General features: G+C 42.3%; 1 protein-coding gene across 4 annotated transcripts in view; it reads left to right on the top strand.

Moving 5' to 3' along the window:
• arnt2 (aryl-hydrocarbon receptor nuclear translocator 2) overlaps positions 1-23,571 on the top strand; it is a 66,162-nt gene extending 42,591 nt beyond the window's left edge. For all 4 annotated transcript variants that reach the window (XM_035627802.2, XM_035627804.2, XM_035627803.2 and 1 more), the window contains 9 exons: positions 742-816; positions 4,026-4,177; positions 12,662-12,737; positions 13,491-13,614; positions 13,747-13,849; positions 13,968-14,106; positions 15,107-15,257; positions 20,609-20,754; positions 20,891-23,571. In XM_035627802.2, the coding sequence (XP_035483695.1) occupies positions 742-816; positions 4,026-4,177; positions 12,662-12,737; positions 13,491-13,614; positions 13,747-13,849; positions 13,968-14,106; positions 15,107-15,257; positions 20,609-20,754; positions 20,891-20,989 (1,065 nt within the window). In that variant the 3' untranslated portion in view covers positions 20,990-23,571. The remainder of the gene's footprint in view (positions 1-741; positions 817-4,025; positions 4,178-12,661; positions 12,738-13,490; positions 13,615-13,746; positions 13,850-13,967; positions 14,107-15,106; positions 15,258-20,608; positions 20,755-20,890) is intronic.
• Positions 23,572-25,645: the final 2,074 nt, after the last annotated feature.

Here is a 25,645-nt window from a genome sequence, read left to right as displayed (position 1 = left end):
AATCAACACGTCGTCCACGTTTGTTGTCTTGATACATTCTAGAATCATTTCCATAAGCACAAAAGAGTGGTGTCATACCTCAGCCCTGCACACGAGTAACTGTGTCTACAGTGGTAATAAGGCGACATGGATGGAAAATATTTGTTACCCCCACTGGTACTGTGTGTTAAACACATTCCTGTGGTCAGTCAGCATGTGTCTTTGTTCACTGCTTCCCCCATTAGTCAACAAGAAAAATCACTGAATCAAAATCAGTCGTATTTCTCTTAAACGATCATTCAAAGCTCAATTTTTTTTGCGCCACATCTATCTTTCTATTAAAATGAAATATCTCACAGATATCATAACATCTGCAATCTGCACTCACCTTTAAAGAAAATTTGCCTAATCACCTTCTTACCTCATCTAACTTGCATTTAATAGCTTGATGAACGATTCATTTTATTTCAGAATCAGAGTGAAAAAAATGAAGCTCAGTGTTTTGGTGTTATATTTTTCTCAAAATGACATTTCAGATTTTAATGTCTACAGAACACTGCAACTTTGTGTCAGGAAAGCTAGTTTGTGGCTCCAGTTGTATCATCGATTCAGAAGTTATCTTCTCTAAATGTAGCCGATACATGTATCTATCGACACTGCAGTCGCACTGTTAGATGCAATATGTACGTTTATATTTTTATGCGTGTGTTTTATTTGATGAATATTAATTGCCATTAACTGCCTGTTATCCTGTATCTGCAGGACCTGCTTGGAAAAGATATCTTGGAGTTCTGCCATCCCGAGGACCAGAGTCACCTGAGAGAAAGTTTCCAACAGGTGAGACGTGAACTGTTGAAAGCTTTACAGCAATGTTCGCGAGGTAAGGAGATGAGAAATGGGAAGAAGACATAGACAAACAAGACAATATATAAACCCGTGAACCATGTCAGTAAAACTTTATGTATATGGCGCCTTTTAAAACCAAGGAAGATGACTCATCGTGTTGTTTAAGACGGGGGGGTCCAAACTTCTGGGTTTTCATATCCAGAAAGCGAGTGAACTTTAAACTGTAGTTTCTCCCTAACTCCGCCCTTTTCCTGAACCTGATCTAGCTGTCAAAAAATTAGGTTTCCTTTCCTCGTCAACCCGATCGATATCGATATGGAAGCAGAATTAATTCAGTAGCCTCACGTCAGAGAGGTCTTCACCGTTTGTTTTGCGAACAGGAGGTTTTCTATAAAACAATTCGAAACAGCCACTGATGTTTTCTTTGTTTAACATGTTGAATCTGATTAGAACCATGTACTTTACCTATCTGCACTATATTCATATAATTAATTTTCAGCTGCAGCCACGTTATTGTTGTGCCTGTGGGATTGAAACCAAAATTCAAAATAATTAAATATCATTGCAGGTTTTTCAGACAAGACTCAAACCCCGCTAACCGGGCAGCGTCACTTACTATAATTCCATCATCTTATACAAAAATTTGGAGGAAAATATCATAATGTTTATATCATTTGATCATTTTATTCAGTCTTACATGACTGGGGCAGTAACTGGCTCCCACACCAACTGTCTCTCCTTATCAGCTGCAGCTGTGACGCTCCTCTCTCTCAGAATTATCTTATTTACTCCACAAGCAGGAAGTCACATCTCCAACTCTAACGGCATGACGAAGGAGGACCTTGTTTTCACGTTGGTTGCCATGGTGACTCGTGGTATCGGAGCTCCATTGATGTCAGCGGGCACATGCCTAACTCTGTGTGAAAATAACCAGAGTTGATCTAACTAACTCAGAGCAGCTGTTCTGGAACCGAAAACTCAGAGTTTCCCATCTCAGAGTAGATCAACTCAGAGTTCCGGGTGAGGGTTTCAGAGTTTTTTAAACCTGCTTCCTGGAATACACCCCTGGAGCTGCCTCCAACACTCAACAGTGTGTGTGTGTGTGTGTGTGTGTGTGTGTGTGTGTGTGTGTGTGTGTGTGTGCGAGAGAGAGATTGATTTTTAAAAAACAATGTTTATTAAGATTTACCAGAGAACATCACGGTCCTCTACAAATGAAATGAAAAAAAAAAGGGTTAGGGGGTTAGGAAACATTACTGCCACAACAGATCCACACTGACTAGGGATGGTCATGAGTAGTAAATTCTAAGATCGAGGGATCGCGTCAATTCCTTGAGGGCCAATCGAGTACTTTTCAATCTATATTTAGAATGCAACGCATCTTTCTGCATGAATAAAGATGCACAACAATACAGTCTACCCAACACGTAATGCTTATTCTCAATCAAAACAGTCACAGTTACCCTTTAAGGATTTATTTTCTGCAACTTCAAAACATTTTTTCCTTACAAAAACGTAATTAAATTCACGAGTCACACTTTACTTGACTTAATGTCGAACATACGCTGTAGGCCTGTAACGGTAAAAAAAAAAGAATAAAAAATAAATAAATAAACAAAATTTAATTTGGAAACAGTTTTTCTGAAAACCTAAAAATTGGGCGAACACAAAAAAAGTGCCGTTGTTCACCAATCAAGTTCATTTGAAACAAGGACTACTCGAGGAATCGATCACTAACGGCCATCCCTAACACTGACACTTCTCTCATCACAGATATGATCAAAACATAAAACACTACATGAAACTGAGACATTTAAGATAGGTCCAGTAGACAGTGACTAATAAACTTCTACTCAAGTGCAAAAGAGCTTCTTTCTATCGTGAGTGTGAGCACTTGGTGTACAGTATACTAGCACAGTCTGATGCATGTTCCTGCTCCATGGTGATGGCGGCTGTGGTGATGAGCAGAGATGGATCCATCCATGAAAACACAAACTCTCTGTCACTCTCCGCAGCTCGATTGAGTAAAAATGTCAACAACACCAGGAATGTTTTCCTTCTGCACTTACTGTGGAAACGTCTGGCTCTCATCCAGCTCTCACACACACACACACACACACACAGTGCATCAACACTTGTTGCTCAAATATATTCACTCAAAGTTCACGGAGTCTACCGTCGGTTGTAAAGGACATTGACAACGTCTGCTCTTCTCTTTCCTTGTCTCCATGTTGCTAGCTGTTTCTGATTAAGATCTTTGAAAACAGAAATGTGAAATATGTACTCATAGTGCTAGATGACCCGCTGATACACTTTTATTCATGAAGTGTTTGGCAGTGTTTGACTGTTTGAAAAAGCGACGTGGATTCTGTTACGTCCATATAGATATAAAGCCTTTCCTAATAAAGGGTTGAAAGTTCAATTTATTAACAAAAAATCTTAACAAACAGAGGAAAAAAAGTGAACCCCCAGGAAATACAAGAAAAATAGCTGAAGCCACAGCAAACAAAAGGATGAAAACTGCAGTCTTTCGGCAAGCTGCCACCTCCTCTTGTCCCCGTTCACCACTGACTGGAATTTTACCTTCTCCTTCTCACCGACCCAGCTCAGGGAAGAGCAGGGGGTATGTGCAACAGGGTTTATCCGAAATGACATTCACTACAGAATCTCCTGGTATCATCCAGTCTCTTGCTGCAAAAAAAGAAAAGCCAGTGATTCTTCATGCTCCCTGACTGAGCATCTGATCTGGACCAAGCGAAGCACGCCGACAGAGCGCTGACTCTCTCACTCATACCAACGTAAACCTAGAGAAATCAAAACCATGACAAATCAATAGAACTATTGAAATGAAATAGCAGAGCAGTGATGATGTTGGGAATAGGGCAGTGTGAACAGGAAACAGGTGGTGTGTCATGTTGATAAGATCCGAACTAGTTGGTTTGATCCGGTCATCTGGTGATTTTCAATCTAGTCGCTGTTATTTAGTCAGAGAGACTGGCAGCTACGGCTGAAACCATGACTATATGTGCATCTCAATCCAGAACTGACTGAGCGTTATTATTAATGTAGATCTTCAAAAAGCTGCTCTTTTTACACTCTCAAAGCTTCTTCTTCTCTGCTGGTTTCGCAGCGAGAGAATAAAGACTCAACAGAGACAGTGGTGATGATCGGTGATTGTTTTTCTTCTTCTTCCTCTGCAGGTGGTGAAGTTGAAGGGACAAGTTCTGTCAGTGATGTATCGCTTCCGAATGAAGAACAGGGAGTGGATGTTGATCCGAACAAGCAGCTTCACCTTCCAAAACCCATACTCCGATGAGATCGAGTACATCATCTGCACCAACACCAACGTCAAGTAGGTTCTTCACACACACACCTTGTAAACTCAACCTGGCGACAAATGTCAGACACAAAACATGACACACTCACTATTGTCCGAAATGTCAACATGTGCTACGTTACGGTGAGAGTTTCTCTCCAGTGAACCACAGAAAGGTTTTCACCAACCTCTGTCCGTATAGTTCACATTTCCATGAACTCCTCTTACTCCTGGAAATATTTTCACCAGAGTTCTGATGAAAGAGGATGAGACTGGACTAAAATGTCGAGATTTATAAAAAAAAGAAACATTTAATCTCTCCTCCTCCTATGCCATTTGATATTCTCCTAAAACAGCTGGAGCCTTATTAGAGCAACTCCCCAAAAGACTGATAGAGTCTAAAGGGCAAGCAGCTGCCCCCTGAAGATACATAATCACTGCTGCTGGATGGTTTCATGGCACGAGGAAAAGGAATATATTACTATCTCAGACGCACACTGTGTAAAAACTGCACAGATACAACATGTACCAAACCAAGAGCTAAATGTCATCAGATTTACTGATAAAAGTGATTCAAACGGTCGAGGAGGCTGAGGTGAGGTAACATAATTTTGTCTAAATTGAACTCTTTGCTGTGATCACTTGAAGAGTTTATGACTTTTCTCTTGTGTCATTAATATGAAAAATAGAGTTTCTTTGAAAATCACTATTTGGATTTTTTTTAAACCATGAAGGACAATAAGTTTGAAAACAGACTCCTCGAGTTAATAACTTTGAGTCGGTTAAAGGGATAGTTCAGTGATTTTGAATTGTGGTTGTATGAGTTACTTATGCATAGTTAATCTTACCTTATGGAGATGGTGATCAGTTTTGTCATTTTACGGAGTTTGGAGCAGAACAAAAGTAGCGAAAGTCAGAGTCCTACTGTTGCAGAGGGGGCAACCGAAAAACGTCTTTTTCGCCAGATTTTTAAATGCTTTCCTAAAAAAAATCTGTTCAATTGTACGCTAAATAATGAATTTTTTCACTGCTTTAGTTTGCCCCAAGACGGCCATTTGTGTTTTTACTTTTTTCAAGCGTACTTCGGCCATGTATTACTACGCCAACTCTCGCCGGTGCAGAGTAGCAGCGTATCACTCGCAAATCAGCTGTTAGACTAATTCAAGAGACAAAAGAAAACAAAAATGAGCGATTTAAAGCGACGAAGACATGCCATTCACTGTGGACATAAGAGGATACATTTATGAACCAGAGTATACGGAAGAAGAACTAGGGAGTGATACGCTGCTGCTCTGCACCAGGGCAAGTTGGCGGAGTATCCCTTTAAGGTTTATTAAACGCAAGATGGTCACTGTTCCTTGTGAAACTGTGTTTACAAAAGTATTTGACCAATTTTTCCTGTCACTTAGACCATATTGTTTTCATATGAAGTCTGCAGCAGTGTTCTGCGGAGCTGCAGGAAGCAGGGAGGCTAAACTAGAGATGGACAGCACTAACGTGACATGAACTGCGCCAGTTGTTGTGACTGTATTGGTATGTTGTATTAACATGTCACTGTCAGCAGTTGTATACATGAGTTTTAGCATCCTTCAGTATATCCTGTGGTAGGAAACAAGGTTTTCCACTGCTTTGACAAGTCACTGATGTCATGCACTTCTCTCACCTCACTCTGTTCTCAGTACAAAACACTCTGCCAAGACAAACACTGACGCTGAAAGAAACCGTGTCCGTCCTCAGACGGCTAAAAGCAGCGGGGGATAATATTCACCTACTTTTATTGTTGATGGTGAAATGAGAAGTCCCAGTGAACTCACCTGCTCTGCCCCACATTTGCCCCTTTGTGAGTCTCGGAAGCTTGTTGGATGATGGAGCTCTTCCCTGAAATATATGTGTAAACACGAGGCGGCAGTTTCACTGCTTCTACAACGCAACTGGATATTACCAGAAGAGTAGAGCCAGAGTTATGAGACAGTTGATTAAGGAATAGTCACTTGTGGATCAGCACAAAATGCGTCTGCAACTATTAAGAGAATCAGTTGTCATTAATAACAAACGTTCAATGATCACAATTTCTCATAAATGTTTTATTTTTTCATTTATAACACTGAATGGACTCTTTTGGATTAAATAAAATTACTTGTCATGGGCATTTTCACTGCATAAAAGCGTTCGTAATGGCTGAACTGCTGCGGCTCGCATGAGTGTATTACATTTTGTCCACACCGCCAGTGTGTCAGGCGTCTTTCAACGCTGACTTTAAATGATAAAGGTCATCGGTAAAAAAAAAAATTGTTCATCGTTGATTATTGACATGATATGATAATAGCCTATATGGAATTCTACAGTACCTGTACACGTATTATGCTCAGGTTTCATTCACTTTGGGCTTTAACGACTTTTGGGTTGTAATGCAACTGTTAAAATTGTTCAAACATGCATTATTTGATATTTGTCACATTGCTAAGACGATTAGGGCTGCAACTTACAATTATTTTCGTAATCGATAAATCTCTTGATTATTTTCTCGATTATTCGATTAGATTTTTGGTCCATAAAATGTCAATAAATTGTGAAAATGTCGATTGCGTTTCCAAAAACACCAGCATGATGTTTGGTTTTGTGGGCACACCAAAGATATTTAGTTTACTGTCACAGAGGAGCAAAGAAACCAGAAAATATTCACATTTAAGAAGGTGAACTCAGACAATCTAGATTTGTTTTTTCATTAAAACTACTTGGACACATTAATCGGTTATCAATTCTCTCAAGCGCCACTGTGTTTGGCTCCATGCGGAGCTATTCATGTCTCCCGCTCCTCCCCCGCGTGTGCTCTCGGCTGTCAGCGTCAGGTGAGGACTGCCGTGAGCTCAGCCAATTACCAGTGTAAACACACAGCTAATAGCTTTCGGTCACGTGGCCGTGTGCGTGCGTTGCATGCCTGTCTGCTTGTGTGTGTTATCACAGCCATGAATCTCTGCCGACAGTTCCCTGAGGGCTGAGGTGGCAGACACAGTGTTAACAGTATATGTGTTAGATTGATGAGGTTGCTGTAAAATAAAAAAAAGGAATCTCATTCATCAGAAATCGATGAAGTTTAAAAACGGAGACGGTTTTCTCACAGCATGATTAATATACCTGTGTGTGCATGTTACGAGACGCATGTTAGGCAATTTTCTCTCATTGTTCAACGTGCAACATTAATGAGCTGTCTGTTGAACAGTGAACAGTGAACGTGTGTGTGTGTGTGTGTGTGTGTGTGTGTGTGTGTGTGTGTGTGTGTGTGTGTGTGTGTGTGTGTGTGTGTGTGTGTGTGTGTGTGTGTGTGTGTGTGTGTGTGTGTGTGTGGTGCGCGTGTCCTCTGGTTCTATGCGGTCTGCTCGGCTGTGAGACAGACACTGGGCAGGACACATTTGTTGAGGAAATGTTCACAACACACATACGTGCACACCACTTATTTTTTGTGTGCCGATCATGACTTCAGTTCGATGCAGGCATGTGGAGGTGAACACAGAAGGGCTGATTTAATTCTGCGAGCTCCATGGATACAATCTGATGTAATAAATAGTGAGAGGAATGTATTCGCCAAAGATTTAATGATATTGGCAATAGGGGTATGAACTTGTTTCCAGGAATTATGATATTATTTAATTACTGCCAAATAGGACGTGCCTTACTTATTACATCTGACTCATAGTTATAAATTGTCCTGGAGATATACTCTCTGAGGTTTTTTGTTAATGAGATCAGAAGTACCAAACAGATTGTTAATACGGCCGAAAAATGACAGTAGGATATCTTGTTTCATCCCATTTGCTGTAATAAATACAGTCTTGTTGTGCATTGTCCTGAATTTCCCTGACATTTTTCAGACCTTCCATCTGCTCTCCTCATTTAAACCATAAAGAATTGCTTTGCACTGGCAGATTTACAGCTTTTTTGTTTGATATGCTGAATGTGAAGCGAATGTGGCGGAGAGTGAGGTGAACTTGTAACATGCTGCCGTGGCAGCCTGGCCCCAAACCTCACAGCTTTTTGTCAGATCACATCAATGTACATCAGTGTACTGTACATGTTCGAAGAAGTGAGAAAAAATACAGGACAAGAGCTGCACCACCGCTGTCATATTAAATACTGACTTTGTTGATGAATGGAGTTGACATCAAAGGTGACATATTATGCTAAGATTCAAGTTCATACTTTTAATTTGGGTTACTACTTGAAAAGGTTTACATGCTCTAATGTTCAGAAAATGCTGCAGTGTTCTCATACTGCCTATTCCTTCAGCTTCTCTTTTCACACTACGCCTGGATTTATTTTAGCCCCGCCCTCCCGATAAACCCGTCTGCTCTGATTGGCCAGCTGGCTCAGACTGCTGTGATTGGTCAACCAATTTCAAAATGGCAATGCCAATGTCACGCCCCTTCACCAAAGAAGTGGAGATTCTCAGATTGCAGGCGGGGTTACCCAAAAGAGTCCAACTGTGACATCACAAGGAGAAAAAAATCTGAACCAGTTGTTCAGAGCCAGGCTGTAGGGTTTAGCCATCTCACAAAAAAAATTACAGGGTGGTCTTTTTTTCACAGTTTGCGGGCCGACAGGCTCCACAGATTCACACATTTATGTGCACAAACACTGAAAAAGTGATTTTTGCATAATATGTCACCTTTAACCTTAGCTCTGTTAAGGCAGACAGGGTAAGAAAGAACTCCCCTCAAGGTAATGCTGAGTTACTACATAACTACATACAAAATGGAAATATGGCATCTAACTAAATAAGATAATAATAATAATAATCGTTTCTTCATTTGGGCATGGCAGCAGTAAAGTGGATAGCAGAATATAAAAAGCAATAAGATATGTACAAAATATAAATGCTATATACAGAGCAGTGACACTAATTGCACATGGAGTAGTATAGTATAGTATTTCACATATCTTCATACCCCATTAAAATGTGGCTTGTTAAAACTCAAGCGAAACCAGTTTCACTTCGTAAAGAGACGTTTGAGATGAGATTACTGATCAGCCATTACTGAATACACAGAATTAGAAATCTAACGTTAGTCACTGCATGGGAATCATCAATCCATACATAAATAGTTTACCAAAGCCAACGTGTTTGAGAGTGAGGCAGGAGCTATGGGGGTAAAAAAATGTATTAGTGCTCTGAGTTAGAGAATTGTGCATTCATTCATTATTGCAGTGACATATGCCTCAACATCAGATCAGTGATATACAGTTTATTGTTTATCATATTTTGTCACTTCAGATATGGACTTTATGAACTCCCCATTTTACAATAAATACGCCTGTCCGTCCTTCCTGTCTGTTTCTGTTAGCAAACTAAAAGAACTGGATTTTGGCTGTCATGTTGGATGGCGTCCTATAGTGAGCTGAGTGTGTGGGTGAGTCGCAGAGAAGGAGGGGACAGTACAGCCAGTGAGGAGAAATGCTTCCACTAATCATCATTTACACCTGCATGAAAATATATATTTTGGGTGCTCAGATTTTATTCAGATAGAGCCGAACCACATGATAGCACTGGTGTGAATGGAGGACTGATTTCTTGATCCAATCGGTAAAGCCCACTCTGGAGGAGGTCACGGACATCATGACCACACTGAACACACGGTTCAATTCTTTTTTTCTCTGTTTCGAAACTGAAAGATACAAAATCAAGTATCTGCAGTAAGAGCTCTTCACCTCCTTGTGTAGACCACAGTATCATGGTCCTGATGTGAAGTGATCCAAAGCGATCACAGTAGCAGGGCATCTCCTTCCAGGAACTTTTCAAATATAGCTTTTTTCCAGTCTGTTGCACTCAGAGCAGGTCATCTTATGAAAGGTTTCTAAAATCGACAGAATTCTCGGGTTTTGTCTCCATTTTCTGAGTAGCACTAACAAATGGAGCAGTAACATTAGCGCTGTACTTGCCTCCAGAGCATGAAGGCGGAGTTGATCTGCCTTTTCACCCACCGCACCTTTGATGGCTGAAAGAATGAGATCAGATGGGCAGAAATGAGGTTTCTCCTCAGGGAGTCCGGGACTTTTTCCACACAGGCAATCAGACAATCACATCCACTGTTTATAGCAATTACGAGGTTTCTCTCCTACCTTTATTAAGGGGGGCGTCTTTCGTTCTGAGAACATTATTAATTCATTGCCCGTTTAACTATTCTAGTCCTTTGCTTTAAAAGCCTCTCTTTCAAATACTACCTGCACCGTTTGTCCGCACTAAGATGTACATTACAGTTGCAAGGCATGTTCGCTTGACTTTCCGCCAGTGTGGATTGTATGTTTTTTTCTAAACATCTCACCCTTTTAACTTTTAAGGCAAGTTTTGAGTATCGCTGACCAGAAAAAAAGTTGTTAACCACTTTGGTTAAGACAACTTAGGACAACACTTTGTACAACCCAGCTCATTTGAAATATACCTCTTTCTCTCGGGGACGATAAGCGCAGACTTTCAGATAAGATAAGAATGCCTCGTGCAGGACTCCCTATGGAGGTGATCCAGGCACATCCAACTCGGAGGAAAGGAGCCTCCCATTTGGACAGTATCAGACCCATACACGTTGGAGCAATTACATATCCCATCTGCTCTGGGAATATCTTTGGATAACCCGAGAGATGCTGGAAGACGTGGCTGAATGGCTGGCTACTGCCCCGACTGCCCAGACTCAGATAAATGGCAGGGAGTACTAACTGTCTCAGTGTATATCCACCTGTCATTGGTAAAATATGAATATTTAATACATACTAGCTACAGATTAAGCCACATTCATGTGTACATTTTTTGGAACTTCTATCCTGTCAAATTCTAGGGAAAAAAATAGCTTGTGGTAAAAAGAATGGCTTCATCCATCCGGACCCAACTGCCCCCCCTCTCACCTAACCTTAAGGGTTTGCCTGTAACATTTGCTTTGTTTCTGCTGGTGTGAGATGTCAATCAAAGTCTTGTGTGGCTAAACTAACACAGACAGCTGCTATTTAAAACAAGGGACTTTCAAGGCGAGGCTAAATCAAATCAGCAGGACTTTTTGGATCTTAACATGACTTTCACATTAGGTCAAAAGATAAACTGTGATCGAACTAGCTCAGAAAACAATCTGACCAGAAGTCCACTGAGAAGCTGGTCTAGTGCTTTTTTCATATCGTATCATCTTCGTCAACAGATGAAAATCTACAGGAATTGTACATGTTCGTACTTCTAGTAACTTTTATTTTATCTGAGCACTTGCAGGACTGATTTGCACCCAGAAAAAAAAAGAAAAAAGAATCCAATGCAACAAGGCAAAATTCATCTGCAGATGCTCTGCTATGGAGCTATGAAAGCTCCATAGCAGATAGTAAGAGGACGTTTTGTCAGCTTGTTTTTCTCAAAGTCAACTGTTAAATACTGTTTATCTGCTGTTCATGAAAACTATGAAAGCATCATCTGGCCACAGTCAAAAACGTGTCAAAGATGTGTACTGGCCAATCACAATGGTCTACTTGCACCACCATTTCTGGGTTCTACTTAATACTGCTCAACTGTTTGCAGTCCGGAACTGTTTCCAACAATGCCGCTGTTTCGCTAACTAATCGGTAACGAAGTGTCTGCTGCAGACCTTCGTGTAAGAGCTGACAGAGAAATGATCCCTATTTATGTTAACCAGCCGTCGTATTCTCAGGTCGGGATGGGTCGGAAACTCATGAAAAATGTGGGACACAGCAGTGCTCTGAGTACTTCTTCATCTCTTTTGAAAATGTCCCGTTTTGGACATTTTCCTGCGTACACTCATGACAAAACCCTGAATGAAGTAGTGAGTAAACACAGTAACGGTAAACAGACCGGAAACAGACAAGCAGCATTATTTTGAAACGGGAGTACGTCACGAAGCCTAGTGCATGTAGTCCATTTGTTTGACCCAACCTGTATATATACAGTAGTATTGATTAGTTAATTATTTGTCACAAAGTAATTGGTAATTCAAATATTTTTATATACAGCATATACACAGTGTTATTTAACAATGGATTCAAAAAAAGGCTCTGATGAGCAGTCACTCACCAAAGATTTCTCCTCATGGGTCCTTGATGTAGGATGATGTCACCAACACTATCCAGTGAATGAGTTACCTGTCAGTCCATGCCACTTCATGTTCATAGCTCTTGATTTACAAATCATTATTTTATTGATAAATTAATACATGTCTGAAAGTTATTCTAGATGAATGCATCTGGAAATGGATTAAATGTCTCCCACTGATTCATTTTATTGTAAATTTTTTGACCTTTTGATTATTTTTTTATTTGGGATTTTGGGAACTAGGTTCTACACAAGCGTAGGCTACATGCATTTCCGTTCCATGTTCCCACCCTTGTCCTCTATTCTCTTTGCAGGTTTAATTTGGTGTCACTTTGTATGTCAGTGTGTACAATGTTACAGTCAGTTTATATGGAATTCAAAACAAAGCTTCAGTAATGCAGAGCAAGTGTCAGTTTGTTAACCGTAGGCGCTGATGTTGTGTTTTGCAGGCAGCTCCAGCAACAGCAGCAGGCAGAGCTGGAGGTTCACCAGAGAGACGGACTGACGGCCTACGATCTTTCTCAGGTAACCCTCCACTTTACCACCCCACCGGTTCAGAAGGTGACTGAATTTTAGTGAAATGGTGGATAGAATAACTATATGATCTACAGTATTTCAAGGTGAAGTACTGTGACTGTGACTCGGGAGGTCGGAAAAAAATCACCACCCTGACTTCCGGGGTCCGAGTTCCGAGGTATAATGGAACGCACCATTAAATACGGTTGCAGAAAACGGTGCAGAAAGCATTGCATTCGCGTTGAATTTCCAGTGTTGCCGGAAATGTAATTAGCAGGTGCGCCACCAATAAAATGTCCCCTCTCAGCTTCTCAGTTGGTTGCGGCTTGCAACTTTACCACCACGCTTTAAAGTGATACATGTTTTTATACTTTTCTTTGTTCTTGGGTGCGATTTGTGCAATGTATTAGTTTACCACAGAGATATAGAAGAAAGGAAGCAGGGCCAGTATTTATCAGCAGTATGTCTTCACTGGCTAAATATTTTCAGAAAAAGACGTAATTGTCCTTTAATCACAGCTTCATTAAGGTTTGGCAAAGCGGAGTAGACAATCCGTTTGAAGACACCCCCTTTCTTTTTCCTCTCGCTTGCCCACTTGTCTAAAAAGCTAAACATACTAGTTAGTATGAAAAAGTGGATGGAATCTATTTTTGCCAACATGTTTTGAAATTGGTTGACCAATCACAACAGTCTGAGCCAGCTACCAAAATCAAATCATCCTAAGCAACTCTCACTCCCACGTCCATCCTACCCCACCCTCAGGTGCCCGTGGCCGGCGTCAGCGGTGGAGTCCACGAGGCGGGGAAGAACATAGACAAGACAGAGGCCCTGTTCTCCCAGGAGAGAGACCCACGCTTTGCTGAGATGTACACTGGCATATCTGGCTGTAAGACACACACACACACACACACACACACACACACACACACACACACACACATGCCCTGACAGTTGCCGATTTAGCTTCTGTTAATCATCCGATGATTTCTCCTCTGTTGTTTCTGTTGTTTATGTGCAGCGGGAGATAAGAAGATGATGGTTCCCTCCTCCACAGCCGGAGGACAGCAGCTCTACTCCCAGAGCTCTCCTTTCCAGCAGGGACACTCCGGCAAAAGCTTCAGGTACTGTACATTCCAGCGATGTGGGATCGCACACCTGTGTCTTGTTCTGAATAAGATTCATAATTCACAGGGGGGGTTTTTGTTTGTGTTTGTGTTTTTGTGTGTGTTTTGCCCTCAGTTCCTCTGTGATCCATGTCCCCAGTGTGAATGACATCCAGCCATCAGGCTCGTCCAATCAGAATCTTGCTCAGATTTCCAGGCAGCTCAATCCAGGCCAGGTGGCGTGGTCAGGCAACCGACCCCCTTTCTCTGGACAGGTAACGCACGCACGCACGCACGCACGCACGCACGCAAGCACACACACACACACACACACACACACACACACACACACACACACACACACACACACACACACACACACAAACACACACACACAAATACTTGCACCAAAAGTGCCTGTTGCTGAAGTGAAAACAAAGTATCTGTAGTAAATATATCAATCTCTCTCACTGTTTTCATGGTTGCCAAACTCATTTTCTCCGCTCCAGACTTCCATCTCTGGTGCTTGTTGACACATGGAATTGTTTCACTGCCATGTTTTGTGTGTGTGTGTGTGTGTGTGTGTGTGTCTGTCTGTCTGTCTGTCTGTCATGTGAACACTTATGTTTATAATGACTTTTTACCTTGTGATTACTGAGAACTGCTAAAGTTTCAATATGCTTCCTCAAATTATTTTAGTTCATTTCAATGTTTCTACTAACGTCTTGTATACAGCAGCCTGTGCCTCCCCACACTTTCCAAATAACCATCAAATAATTTTACGTAAATCATTTCAAATGGTTTCAAATGTGTGATAAGACTTTTCTAGTTGTAACGACCACTCAAAGTCCCATTTACGCACATTCATACAACACATCCCTAGCACACACACACACTGTACACTCACACATCAATGTTAACAGGGCAACTTGAGGTTTGGTATCTTACACAAGAACAAGTCTGCATGCGGAGTCAGGAATCAAACCAGCAACCTTCTGGACATACAACCTTCTGCTCACTACCTCATGGAGAATTAATTATTATTACATGTGTGTAGTAACTGGAACAAACCCATGGCAGAGAACATTAATCAAACCTAATGTTCAAAGAATGTTTAAAATTAAACATTATTTTTGCACATTTTATGTCTAAGGATTCATCCTTTTTTTTCTTGACACTTTATAAAAAAAGACCTCTTAGTCTTTCTTTTTGTGTTGGACTGAACCTTGAGCTGACTTCTGTCTTGAGCTGATATTCTGTACCTGTGCTCTCCAGGCCAGTAAAGCCCAGTCCAGTCCATTCGGTATTGGTTCTGGCCACAGCTACCAGACTGACCCGGCCTCCTACAGTCCTCTGTCATCACCAGCCACCTCCTCCCCCAGCGGCAACGCCTACTCAGGACTGACAAACCGCAGCACAGCTTTTGGTGAGCCCACGCCGTCTTCCGTTATCCTCACGAGGTAGAGCCGAGCAATAACTTTGAAATCGACATCACCAAAGGGGAGAAGATAGCTAGGCGTTAGCATTAGCAGTTAGCATCCACGAGAGGACGGCAGGTGTGTCAGCAGACAGTTAGCATTAGCAGTTAGCATCCACGAGAGGATGGCAGGTGTGCCAGCAGACAGTTAGCATTAGCAGTTAGCATCCACGAGAGGATGGCAGGTGTGTAAGCAGACAGTTAGCATTCGCAGTTTGTGAAGGTTTTATGGCTGAATCTCGCCCGATGTTGCCGCCAGCCATCTTGTTGCACACATTCTTCCACCGGTCAACCTAGCACAAGCAGCTGTGGAGGGCGGGGCATGCGGCCTGTGTTATTTTCATATAATGAATATTCATAGTCTCATCCACTCTCTCTCCAATGAGGGAGGACAGTGGATGGTTTCCATCCCCATTTCAGAGTGGGGGCTTTTTGGGGGGGTAAACAATTCATTCATTCATTCATCGTCTACCGCTTTATCCATTTAAGGGTGGCGGGGGGGCTGGAGCCAATCCCAGCTGACATTGGTTCACCCTGGACAGGTCGCCAGCCTATTGCAGGGCCACATACAGAGACGGACAACCATTCACTCTCTCAATATTAGGCATAGCAGTTTATTTTTATACACTTTAAAACGTGACCAGAGGCGGTCTTTAATCACTGCACATTTAAATGAGTTTGTCTACCTGACTGTGAAACATGTAGGGAATTATCGTGGGTAGAACAGAATATCTGCGTATGGTGCATATCTAAGCATGATGAATAACCATCACGCGTGGTTGTTACCGTCTGACCTGGACTGAGACCAGCTGCAGTCGCTCCTTCACGAACTGCTCCGTCCGCCATTATGAACAGTTCAGCTGTTCCCAGTGTCAGTGTGGCCATCAAAGCTTTTACTCTCACCTCACACTGTGTTAACAGCTCCGACTCACCCGTGCCATAAATAACACAGCAAGGTCGTGTCTGACGAGTGCTCAGCTTGAAAGCTGTTGTTATTAATCCCCAGAAAATCAATTTAAATGTCAGTGTGAGCAATTCTCAACTTGATTCCCTGTGGTTGTAGTTTGGGAGTTTTTAAACTTATCTACGCCGTCCCTGTACTGAAATATGTCTCTCGCCTGCAACAGTCCTTTTCCGAACTTCTGCATCTTAAACCATAGGCCGAAATTTCTCATTCCAGCTGTTTTTTTCAGTCTGTTGCAGATATTCTGGTTCTTGGTAAATGTTACTGCAAAAATTCTCCCCTGTTTTGACTAAACACATCACCTTCAGCACACGTCCTGTGGAAAGGACCCATACAATAATAATAATAATAATAATAATATATATGTTTTATATAGCACTTTTCTGGACACGCTTACAAAGGGAGGCATAGCAGGCAAACAATGTATTTCTGCTCACCCGTCATTCTGTTGCTGAGCGATCAACAACACGAGAAAATACAGGAAGCTACATCGTTGCAAAATATTTCTATGGATATTAATACAAGAGACCAGAACTAACTCTGAATTATTTAAACTTTCCAAAATTCATTGGTAACCAGTTTTTGGCCGCTGCCCACGACGTGGAGCTGCTGTGGGGCAGAGACGCCGGCTGTTCTGGACTGTGAAGGAGTGGGTGGATCGGCCGGAGCTCTCCCGTGAATGCGGACAGTCCCAGCGACCAATCCGCCCACTCCTTCACCGGTGACACGCCGGAGCTTGGCCGATCCGCCCACTCCTTCACCGGCAGCGTCTCTGCCCCAGCAGCAGCTCTACGTCAAGTCAGCTTTGTCCAGCATCCATTCCCTCAGAAGATCGCTCTGGCGTCTTCTGCCTCGCGAGCCTCCGCCAACATCGGTTATCGACGACTTTTGCGTAGTCAGGGAGCAGGGAGATAGTTTCTCCAGGGTAGAAGCTGCCTCACTGCGAGACAGCACGGTCAAACCCGGCTCTGAGCACGGTGAACAGACACACAGTAAACAGAGGTGGTTTGCCTGGCCGTGCATCACTCGACAGTCGGCCAATCAGAAGAGAGGCTCATAACATATTAAGTAGACAGGCCCAAATGGACCTGTTTCTTTGCAGAGCTCCTTAAAAAGAGCTATAAAACCATATTTAGTTGATTTTTGGTACTAAAAAAACAAATATATCTTCTTAAGGATATCAAAACTTCAAATATAACACCAGAAAGGTTTACAATATTGAACCTTTAATTGAAAAATATACTGAAAAGAATGAAAATGATTCTCGCAATCATCTGTTAAAAATGGTGGTGGCATTTGCCTCGACTGGACTCCCTCATTTTCCATGCGCCAGTGAGTGTCAGCCAGGTGCTGTTCCTCTTCTCTATTGTTTGCATGTGTTTTCACTCCTCACTTGTATGTGAAAAGCTGTTGTTCTCCCTTATCTCACTTTCCTCCTCTTCATGTCTACACAAGCGTCCCCCCTCCTCTGCGTTTGGTTAATTACTTTTTCATCCAGATTCCCTTGCTCTTTATCGCCGGCTCAGCCGTATCTGCATGGAGATGAGCATTTTGTTTATTACCGTGAAACAGCGAGTGGGTTCCCTGTGCAGGGGGAGGCAGACAGCTTATCAATCCGCTCTGCTTTAATGCACTTAGTAGATTCTGAAACCAGCCTCGCAGGGAGCGAGTGTGTAAATGTGTGTGTTTGAGCCGGAGGAACTGTTCACACTGCTTCAGTTTCAGGTTGTGTTGATGAAGAGAGAGTAATAGAGACAAGTTTTTATTCACAATTTTCAGAGAAATGCATCAAATGTTATTAAGAAAGCCCCCTTTTTTCCATTTGCTCCTGTTTTAACTTGCAGATGATGCAAATGCAGTATCTTCTCGATGTCCTGATCCTGTTTTTCTTCTTTTTCTTTTTCTTTTCTGGGCCGTGATCCAGATGTGAGAACTTTGATATTGGCCATCTGCCAGAACTGGGGGCAATCTAACGCTTATATTTAGACAGCGACGGAGGTTATGCAGAGATGATTAAATATGTATCTGGCACACTGAAATGACAGGTGTAGCCACCAGATTTGGCAAACCATACGTTTTTCCCGAATAACTTAATTTGCAAAAGGTGAATTGGCTCAAAACTATGAAGCTGATCACCGTAGATTGTTGATGTCAAATGAATGAAGTTCTCACTGGAGAATGGAACAGAGGCGACGCAGTACAGAAACACTCGTACAGGGATGTTACAGTAGAGTAGACCTTATCAAACATTATCGAAAGTTGGCACCGCATGAAAGGGAAATATCATCCTACTCAGAAAGGAATTCATCTAACGGTCACGTCATCAGGATAACAACTGCCAGTGCAGCCGCCTACGTAGGGGAGAGAGAATTCCAGGTCTCCCACTCGTGTTTCATCTGTTTATCTTGGAGGATGCGAGCGGCGACAATTTGATATTCGATAAATCATCACACCAGCAGATTCTCAACCTCTGCCAGCTCGTTTCTTTATGTGTCAGTGATGGTTTGAATCAAGTATTTATAACAAATCCCAGTCTGCTCCAAACTGATATCTGAAGGGTCAAATTACGAGTAATTACTGTCACAAATACACTACAAATAGTTGAGGTTGATTATTTATTGAATCATGTCATAATCTTTTCTTTAAATCCCTCAGTTGAGCATGTAGCTTATAGAATGACATCAAAATGACAATATCGATTAGATCCCAACCGATTTATCGATTGGCTCGATAATATCAGCCGACATGAGCCTTTCATAGACATATCATGTGTCAGGGTTTATGATTGAGCCAATATGAAACTTGTATCATGCAGAATAAACAATTTTACGTAAAATAATATTTTTCTTAATTCAAGTTCGATATATTTGGTCTTTTTATTTTATTTGTAGTTTTTTTTTATGATAAGTAAGTCATTTCTAGTAAATGTCTTTGAAAAGGGTTTGATAACAACATATTTGGTATCAACATTTTTTACTCTCTAATATCTAGGGCTGTAACTAACAATTCTTTTCATCATTGATTCATCTGTTGATTATTTTCCAGATTAATCGATTAGTTATTTGGTCCATAAAATGGTGTAAAATGACAATTGTGTTTCCAAACTCCCAACATGATTTTTTTTTGTTTTGTCCACACACCAAATATTTTTAGTTTACTGTCACAGAGGAGCAATTAAAACAAAATATATTCACATTTAAGAAGCTGAAATCATAAAAACTACCTGAACATATTAATCGATTATCAAAATAGTTGGCGATTAATTTAGGTATTGATTACTAATCGATTCATTGTTGTAGCCCTTCTTTTATCTGTATCTGCATCAGCTCTAATATTTTGATTTATAATTGACTTCAGTCGGTCATCAAAATTGTCTGTGATTAATTTGTGTCTAAATGCTTAATCAACTAATTATTTTGTAACACATAAGACATATTTACCTTTTTCTGTTGTCTAAAAAATTAGCAGTAAACACAGTTAACCTTTACCCAAGTGGAGAATTTTATTAAGCAGCTCTGCAAGGGTTGTGTGTGAAAGGAAATAAAGGCAAGACTTGAAAACAGCAGGACAAAGCAACACAGACAGGCTTCATCAGAAACCTGTGATTAAATACAGAAGGGACCAGTTTGCTTTTGAACATTTGAACAATAATAGTGAGCTGTTGATGATAAGGGGCCTGGCTTTTCTCCTCAGTGCGCCACTGCGACGCAAGGATAACAAGAGCTGTACAGAAGAGAAACATTAGAAAAAGATAGCCCGAACTGTCTCTTACTCTTTGGGTGTGGTCGAAATGTCCTTCCTATCTACTATTCCTATCTACTATTCATCGACCTCATTGGAAAATGTCATGAAGTCAAGGAAAGGTGTAAAGGAGAACAGATAAGGCTGAGGAAAAGCCGACAGCGCTGCTCAGAGAATCCGACTCGACTTTCACTATACTACGTCATCATGCGACTGCGGATGTTATTGACGTGCGTCTGTCGTGATGAAACTACAAACTTCAGATTGAATAGTTTACATCCGTGCATGGCACGTCACGTTAAATATCGCTGCCGCAATGAATTGTGGGGCGTCTATATCTCCTACCCTTTTGCATAGTAAGCTCCAGTGTACCCTATGGTAAAGGGGATAGGAAAGGAAGCATTGAAGTTTTCTGATGCATTTAGAGAATCCGAACAGCTATTACCATGGCTGCTGATCAAATACTTCCGGGTCGAATTCGACAATTCGACCTCACCCCAGTAACCTGATGTTAGAATTCAGTTTGAAGAAGTTGCCTGTGCTAAATGATGAGCTGGTATTATAATCCTGTGTGTGTGTGTGTGTGTGTTACCAGATGTGTCGGGGGAGAGCAGTCAGAGCGGAGCCCAGTTCCAGGGTCGTCCCAGCGAGGTGTGGTCCCAGTGGCAGAACCAGCATCACTCCCAGCAGGCCGGGGAGCAGCACACACACCCAAACCCCAGCCAGACAGAAGTGTTCCAGGTAACACACACACACACACACACACACAGACTCGCTGCTCGTGGGACATGTCCAAGCGGATATGTGATACGTCTGATAGGAGCTGCGTGTCCCAAGCACATCCCTGACCTCTGACCCCTCCCCTGTATCTCCGCAGGACATGTTACCCATGGCTGGAGATCCCACCCAGGGAACGGCCAACTACAACATCGAGGATTTCGCTGACCTCGGCATGTTCCCACCCTTCTCCGAGTAACACCCCCCTTTCTCCTCCTCTCTCTCTCTCTCTCTCTCTCTACCCCCCCCCCCCCCCCCCCCATTCATCTCTAATGTTCTGTCCCGTTTGTCCACGCTACCGGTCACAAGTTTAAGAGAACTTTTTTGGGGGGGGGGAAATGTCCTCAGTTCAAGTCCAGTGAAGAAGCTCCAGTGGTACGAAGGTCAGCGACCTCAAAAAGAAAGTTCAGTTCACCAAACCATGACGAACATGTACGTTTACTCAGAGCGACTTACCAACCCTGTTATCGTTATCCTAATTATAAGGTACAGATACTGTACTGCAGGAAATAGCACCGTATGCTAAAGAAAAAGACAGAGGTGTTGGTCAGAGCTTCAAATCTCAACCTGAGAAGAACAGGAGCAGGCGGAGGCTTCACTGAGTCGAACCTCGCGGAGCTGCTTCGGTGGAACTAGGCTGAAGACGAAAAACAAACTACAGGTACAACACACGTGTTGGGACCAACTTTAGTTTTTGATTTCCTTTTTAGCTGCTCGAGATTATGTTTAGTCGGAAAATATTCTTTGATTAATTCTTAAAAAAAAAAATCAACGCAAGAAAATAAAAACTTCACCATTCGTGCTTAAATCTCAAAAACACTTACCTGTACATTTCAGTAACAACTGGTAAGAGAAAAAAAATGGAGGCGTTGTCTAAAACTTCTGACTGTGGATGCTGGATCACCAACCGATGTGCAGCACGGTGAATGTCCGAGTGCACTTGTCATTCACACACGCTCTTTTGCAGTATGTATCTGCGAAAAAAACACATACTCATCGCTGTAATGAGGAACGTGAGCCTATGAGCTCTTCGTCCGTCGCCGCGGTGATGGACATTATCTCGAGCTCCTTTTAACGGGGCGCGTCATGACTGTAAAGCTCTCTGCAGTCAGCACCAACAGGGGAGGTCAGACGAGAGATCAGAGCCCGGATGTGTGTGTGAAGACTCGACGAGTGAAGGTTCCACGTGACGTCATTTCAGTCTGGTCCTCATGTCCGCAGCCGTGACTGCACCATCATCAAATAAGCAAATATGAGATTTAAAAAAAACAGCACAACATTTATTTAAAAGTCATTCTGTAGAAATACATTGGGTGATTATATCATCATACATGAACATTGCTCCCGAGCTGCTGCACAACATGAACTTTGAATGCTGTGCGGAGGAATTCAGGCTGGTTTCTGGACAAGTGAAATAGTAAATCTGCCCCGAATATTCATTTATTCGACTTGTTTCCCCCTCAACGTTATCAAATCATTGTTTTAACTCGTGAGTCTTACCGGGAGCGCTGGCGAGCGGCCGACATTGGCCGTCCACACGTCATGGAACTCTAAATAGACTGACGTGGTGTCACCGCGGCGATTCATCTCGACTTGCTGCATCCGAGGAGAGGCTTCGTTCTGTGTTGTCGCTGGGCTGAGATTGTGACCGAGGAGCTAACGGTGAAACGCCAAAATATGGCTGCCTGTTTGTTTGTGTTCGTAAAACACATGGTCACCCAGTTCGGAACCTACTGCGGCATGGTGGCTGCTCGGGTGTTATTAGGGGATTTGTTCATTTAGAGTCCAGGATAAGTGTACACACAGCTCATGTGGGTCAGCTTTGGTTTCTTGAATCTTTATGAATATGCTGGGGGCCAGACAGGACGTCACTTACCTCACAGTACAACAGGACCAACCGTAGGTGATCGGTTGCATCCTCTGTTTTAAAACCTGCGGTGACTGTAGAGAGCGTCGGTCGACAAACACAAACCGATGTACACGGGCAGAAGTAGAACGTCCGAGCGCTGACGGTGTTCACCTCCGTCTGCCTGGCGCAGCCTCTCGCACGCCATCACTAACTCTGCCAAACGGCAGCGGCGGGTGGGGAGGAGACGCTGCAACAACACGTAGCGGTGTCTGGCAGTCTAGAGAAACAGCTGATGTGAGTACAGAAGGACTCTGTGTGTAGGTAAAGAATGACATAAATAATTTCAAAGAGGACAAAAAAAACAGCTCATTTTCAGACCGTTGCTAAGCTAAGGCTTAAAGTGCACTTCACAAAGCGAACTGCTAATCTCACCAGCCTGCTTTAAAAAGGGAAAAAAACGCCATACCGTCCAAGCAAAGCGCAGTATTTACTCGTGTGTTTGATGTTCTTCGGCCCTCGCTACTTGACTTAATTACTTTATAATCTTTTCAACGGTTAAAGAGACTGAATAATACTTTCTAGTAGGGGGAGCTTTTACATGATAGATTGTATAATGTCTCTGACAAGACGGAGGGAGAACCCGCGAACAGACGCCGAGTCCCTTTTTGCTAAAGATCTCAAAATTGATGTTTTCCTTTTTTGTAAATAATGTGATTTTTATGTCTCGACTCGTGTTACTTTAACACAGTACACGCTCTTTCTTTGTGTAGGTTTTAATGATATTGTGTGCATTGTGACAACATATTTAACTATTGGTATTTAGTTAGTCTGTTCATTGTACATTGAGTTCTAGACCTGTACAAATTGTGTAAATGTGACCCATTATTTTTGTGTAACAAATTGTGCTTGTGACAATAAATTCTTATTGGTTACGTGGCTTTCGTTCAAAGTGTCACTGTCGCGTTTTTAACATGCACAACAAATCCTCTGCTTTGATCTTCTCCGTGTTTATAACAACACATGATAACTGTTGATGTCGCCTGTGTGTAGGTATCAAGGTGAAAACGGGATTTAGAGAAAAAAAATTCTATTGATCAACATCATGTTAGGTAGTTCATTCGATCCACCTTGACCAACTATAACAGCAAAACGATTCCTCATCAACACCTGTAATTATAATATTGAATGGTAACATTATTTATTTAGTTCTTTTACTTAATGTAGAAACATTTTACTGATAATACAAATTGTTAATTTATCTAAAGTGTGCTAATCTCACCTTTTTATTTCTTTTGTACAGGTGCTTTTCACATAAACCAGTCGTAAACATTATACTGACCTCACTTTTCAACTTCTAAGAACAAATCAATTGCTTACTTTCGAGTGGCGCCGTCAAGGGGGGGGCCCCATGAAATCACTGGCCCCCCCAGTGAGCGCACCCCCCCTCCCCGGAGAGTTGCAGTAGCATATGCTTCTATGCTTCTACATTGGGTACTATTCATTTAGTATAAAAAAGTATATTTTTTGTAAGTTAAGGTAAGAAGGAAAAGAAAAAGAGTATTTAATAACTAAGGTAACAAAAAATAGACTTAAATAAACAAAATCCAAAATAAACTACAACCGCTTAATAGAATTCCTCAGTTATGGCTTTTGGTCTTGGTGTGCCACCCCGAGATTTTCAGTCGATCCATGTGCCGCCCCCCCCCCCCCCCCCCCGTTAAAAATATTTTCTGTGGGCGCCACTGTTACTTACATATCCAATGTTTCACGGAGTAACATTATGATTTATTTTCCAGTTGCGTTTCTGGGCACCTGCTTTATCCGAGTCCATTGCTCCCTCCCTCTCGCTCTGTGTTTGGTCTCCTCCGCCTCCTGAGGTGGAAACGTGGCTCCACCGCGTTGACCAGCTGCTCTCTGACGGTTGCCTGAACAATGAGCTGAAACTCATAAATCTCCACAAAGCCGAGGCTTCGTTTTTTAATCACCAGATGGTTCCCTGGCGCCGACCCTGCGTAGATCACTTACGTGAGTCACTTATAGAACGTTTGGCTTTGACGGGCTGTGAAAATTGAGTCAAACGGACTGACAGGTAAGTGATCGATAGGATTGGTCCGAAACTCAACCTCATCCGTCATAAATAACAACAAACAAGAAAAAAGAAACAAAGACACGTCTTCCATGATATTGCTACATTTCATCATTTTTTCATCGCTGCTGTTTTTGAATAAATGGTGAATTAACATTTATACCCTCTGATGACTCAATACCTTTTTTGGGTCTAATTCCTCAGTGTCAAAGAGTTGCCCACAGGGCCAAAGCATCACCTTGTCCTTTCTTGACTGACAGGAAGTGAGATGTTTGTGAGGAAGACGCTGAGCTGGGGGACACAAATGTTCTGTCCATCCGACGTGAAATGTCGAGCTGTCATTCAGGAAGAATGTGAGGGCGGCTTGACAACATCCTCCTGTTTTGTTTAGGAGCTTTTCCGTCAGTCGTACACGGTACTAACTCATCAGCGTCAAAGTGAACCCTTCACTCAGCGGACATATTGCATGTAAACATGTGAACACAAGTGACATGGTGACAGGTCCGCACATGCATCAAGGAGACAGAGTTACACAACGGAACTGTCGAGTCAACCCGCTCTCCGTTCCACCTGTGGGTGTCTGTCGTATCCAGCAGGTCTCATGACAAATATCTGAATATACAAATGGTGTTTTTTTCTTTAAATCTGTCCGTCACCGAGGCATTGCATCACACAATAGCTTTTAACGGCTCCACTTTACACCACAGCCCGGGACACGATGAGGTAATGAGGGGTAACATCTCGGTGGCAATGTGGTAATTGCAGTGTTCAACCGCAGGCCCGTTTTTTTTTTTTTTACTGTGAACGGATCCTGAGGAGACGCTGTGGCGCTGCTGGTCTACAGGTGCACACGGGAGGAGTTGTCCTTCGTCATTTCACATCCAGGTTGAGGGTTTTTTTCCCCGCCCTCGACAATGTTA

This window comes from Scophthalmus maximus, chromosome 4 (assembly GCF_022379125.1).
Source record: "Scophthalmus maximus strain ysfricsl-2021 chromosome 4, ASM2237912v1, whole genome shotgun sequence".
Taxonomy (NCBI): domain Eukaryota; kingdom Metazoa; phylum Chordata; class Actinopteri; order Pleuronectiformes; family Scophthalmidae; genus Scophthalmus; species Scophthalmus maximus.
The sequence above is the reverse complement of the archived record's forward strand: the minus strand, read 5'-3'. Positions and strand labels throughout refer to the sequence as shown.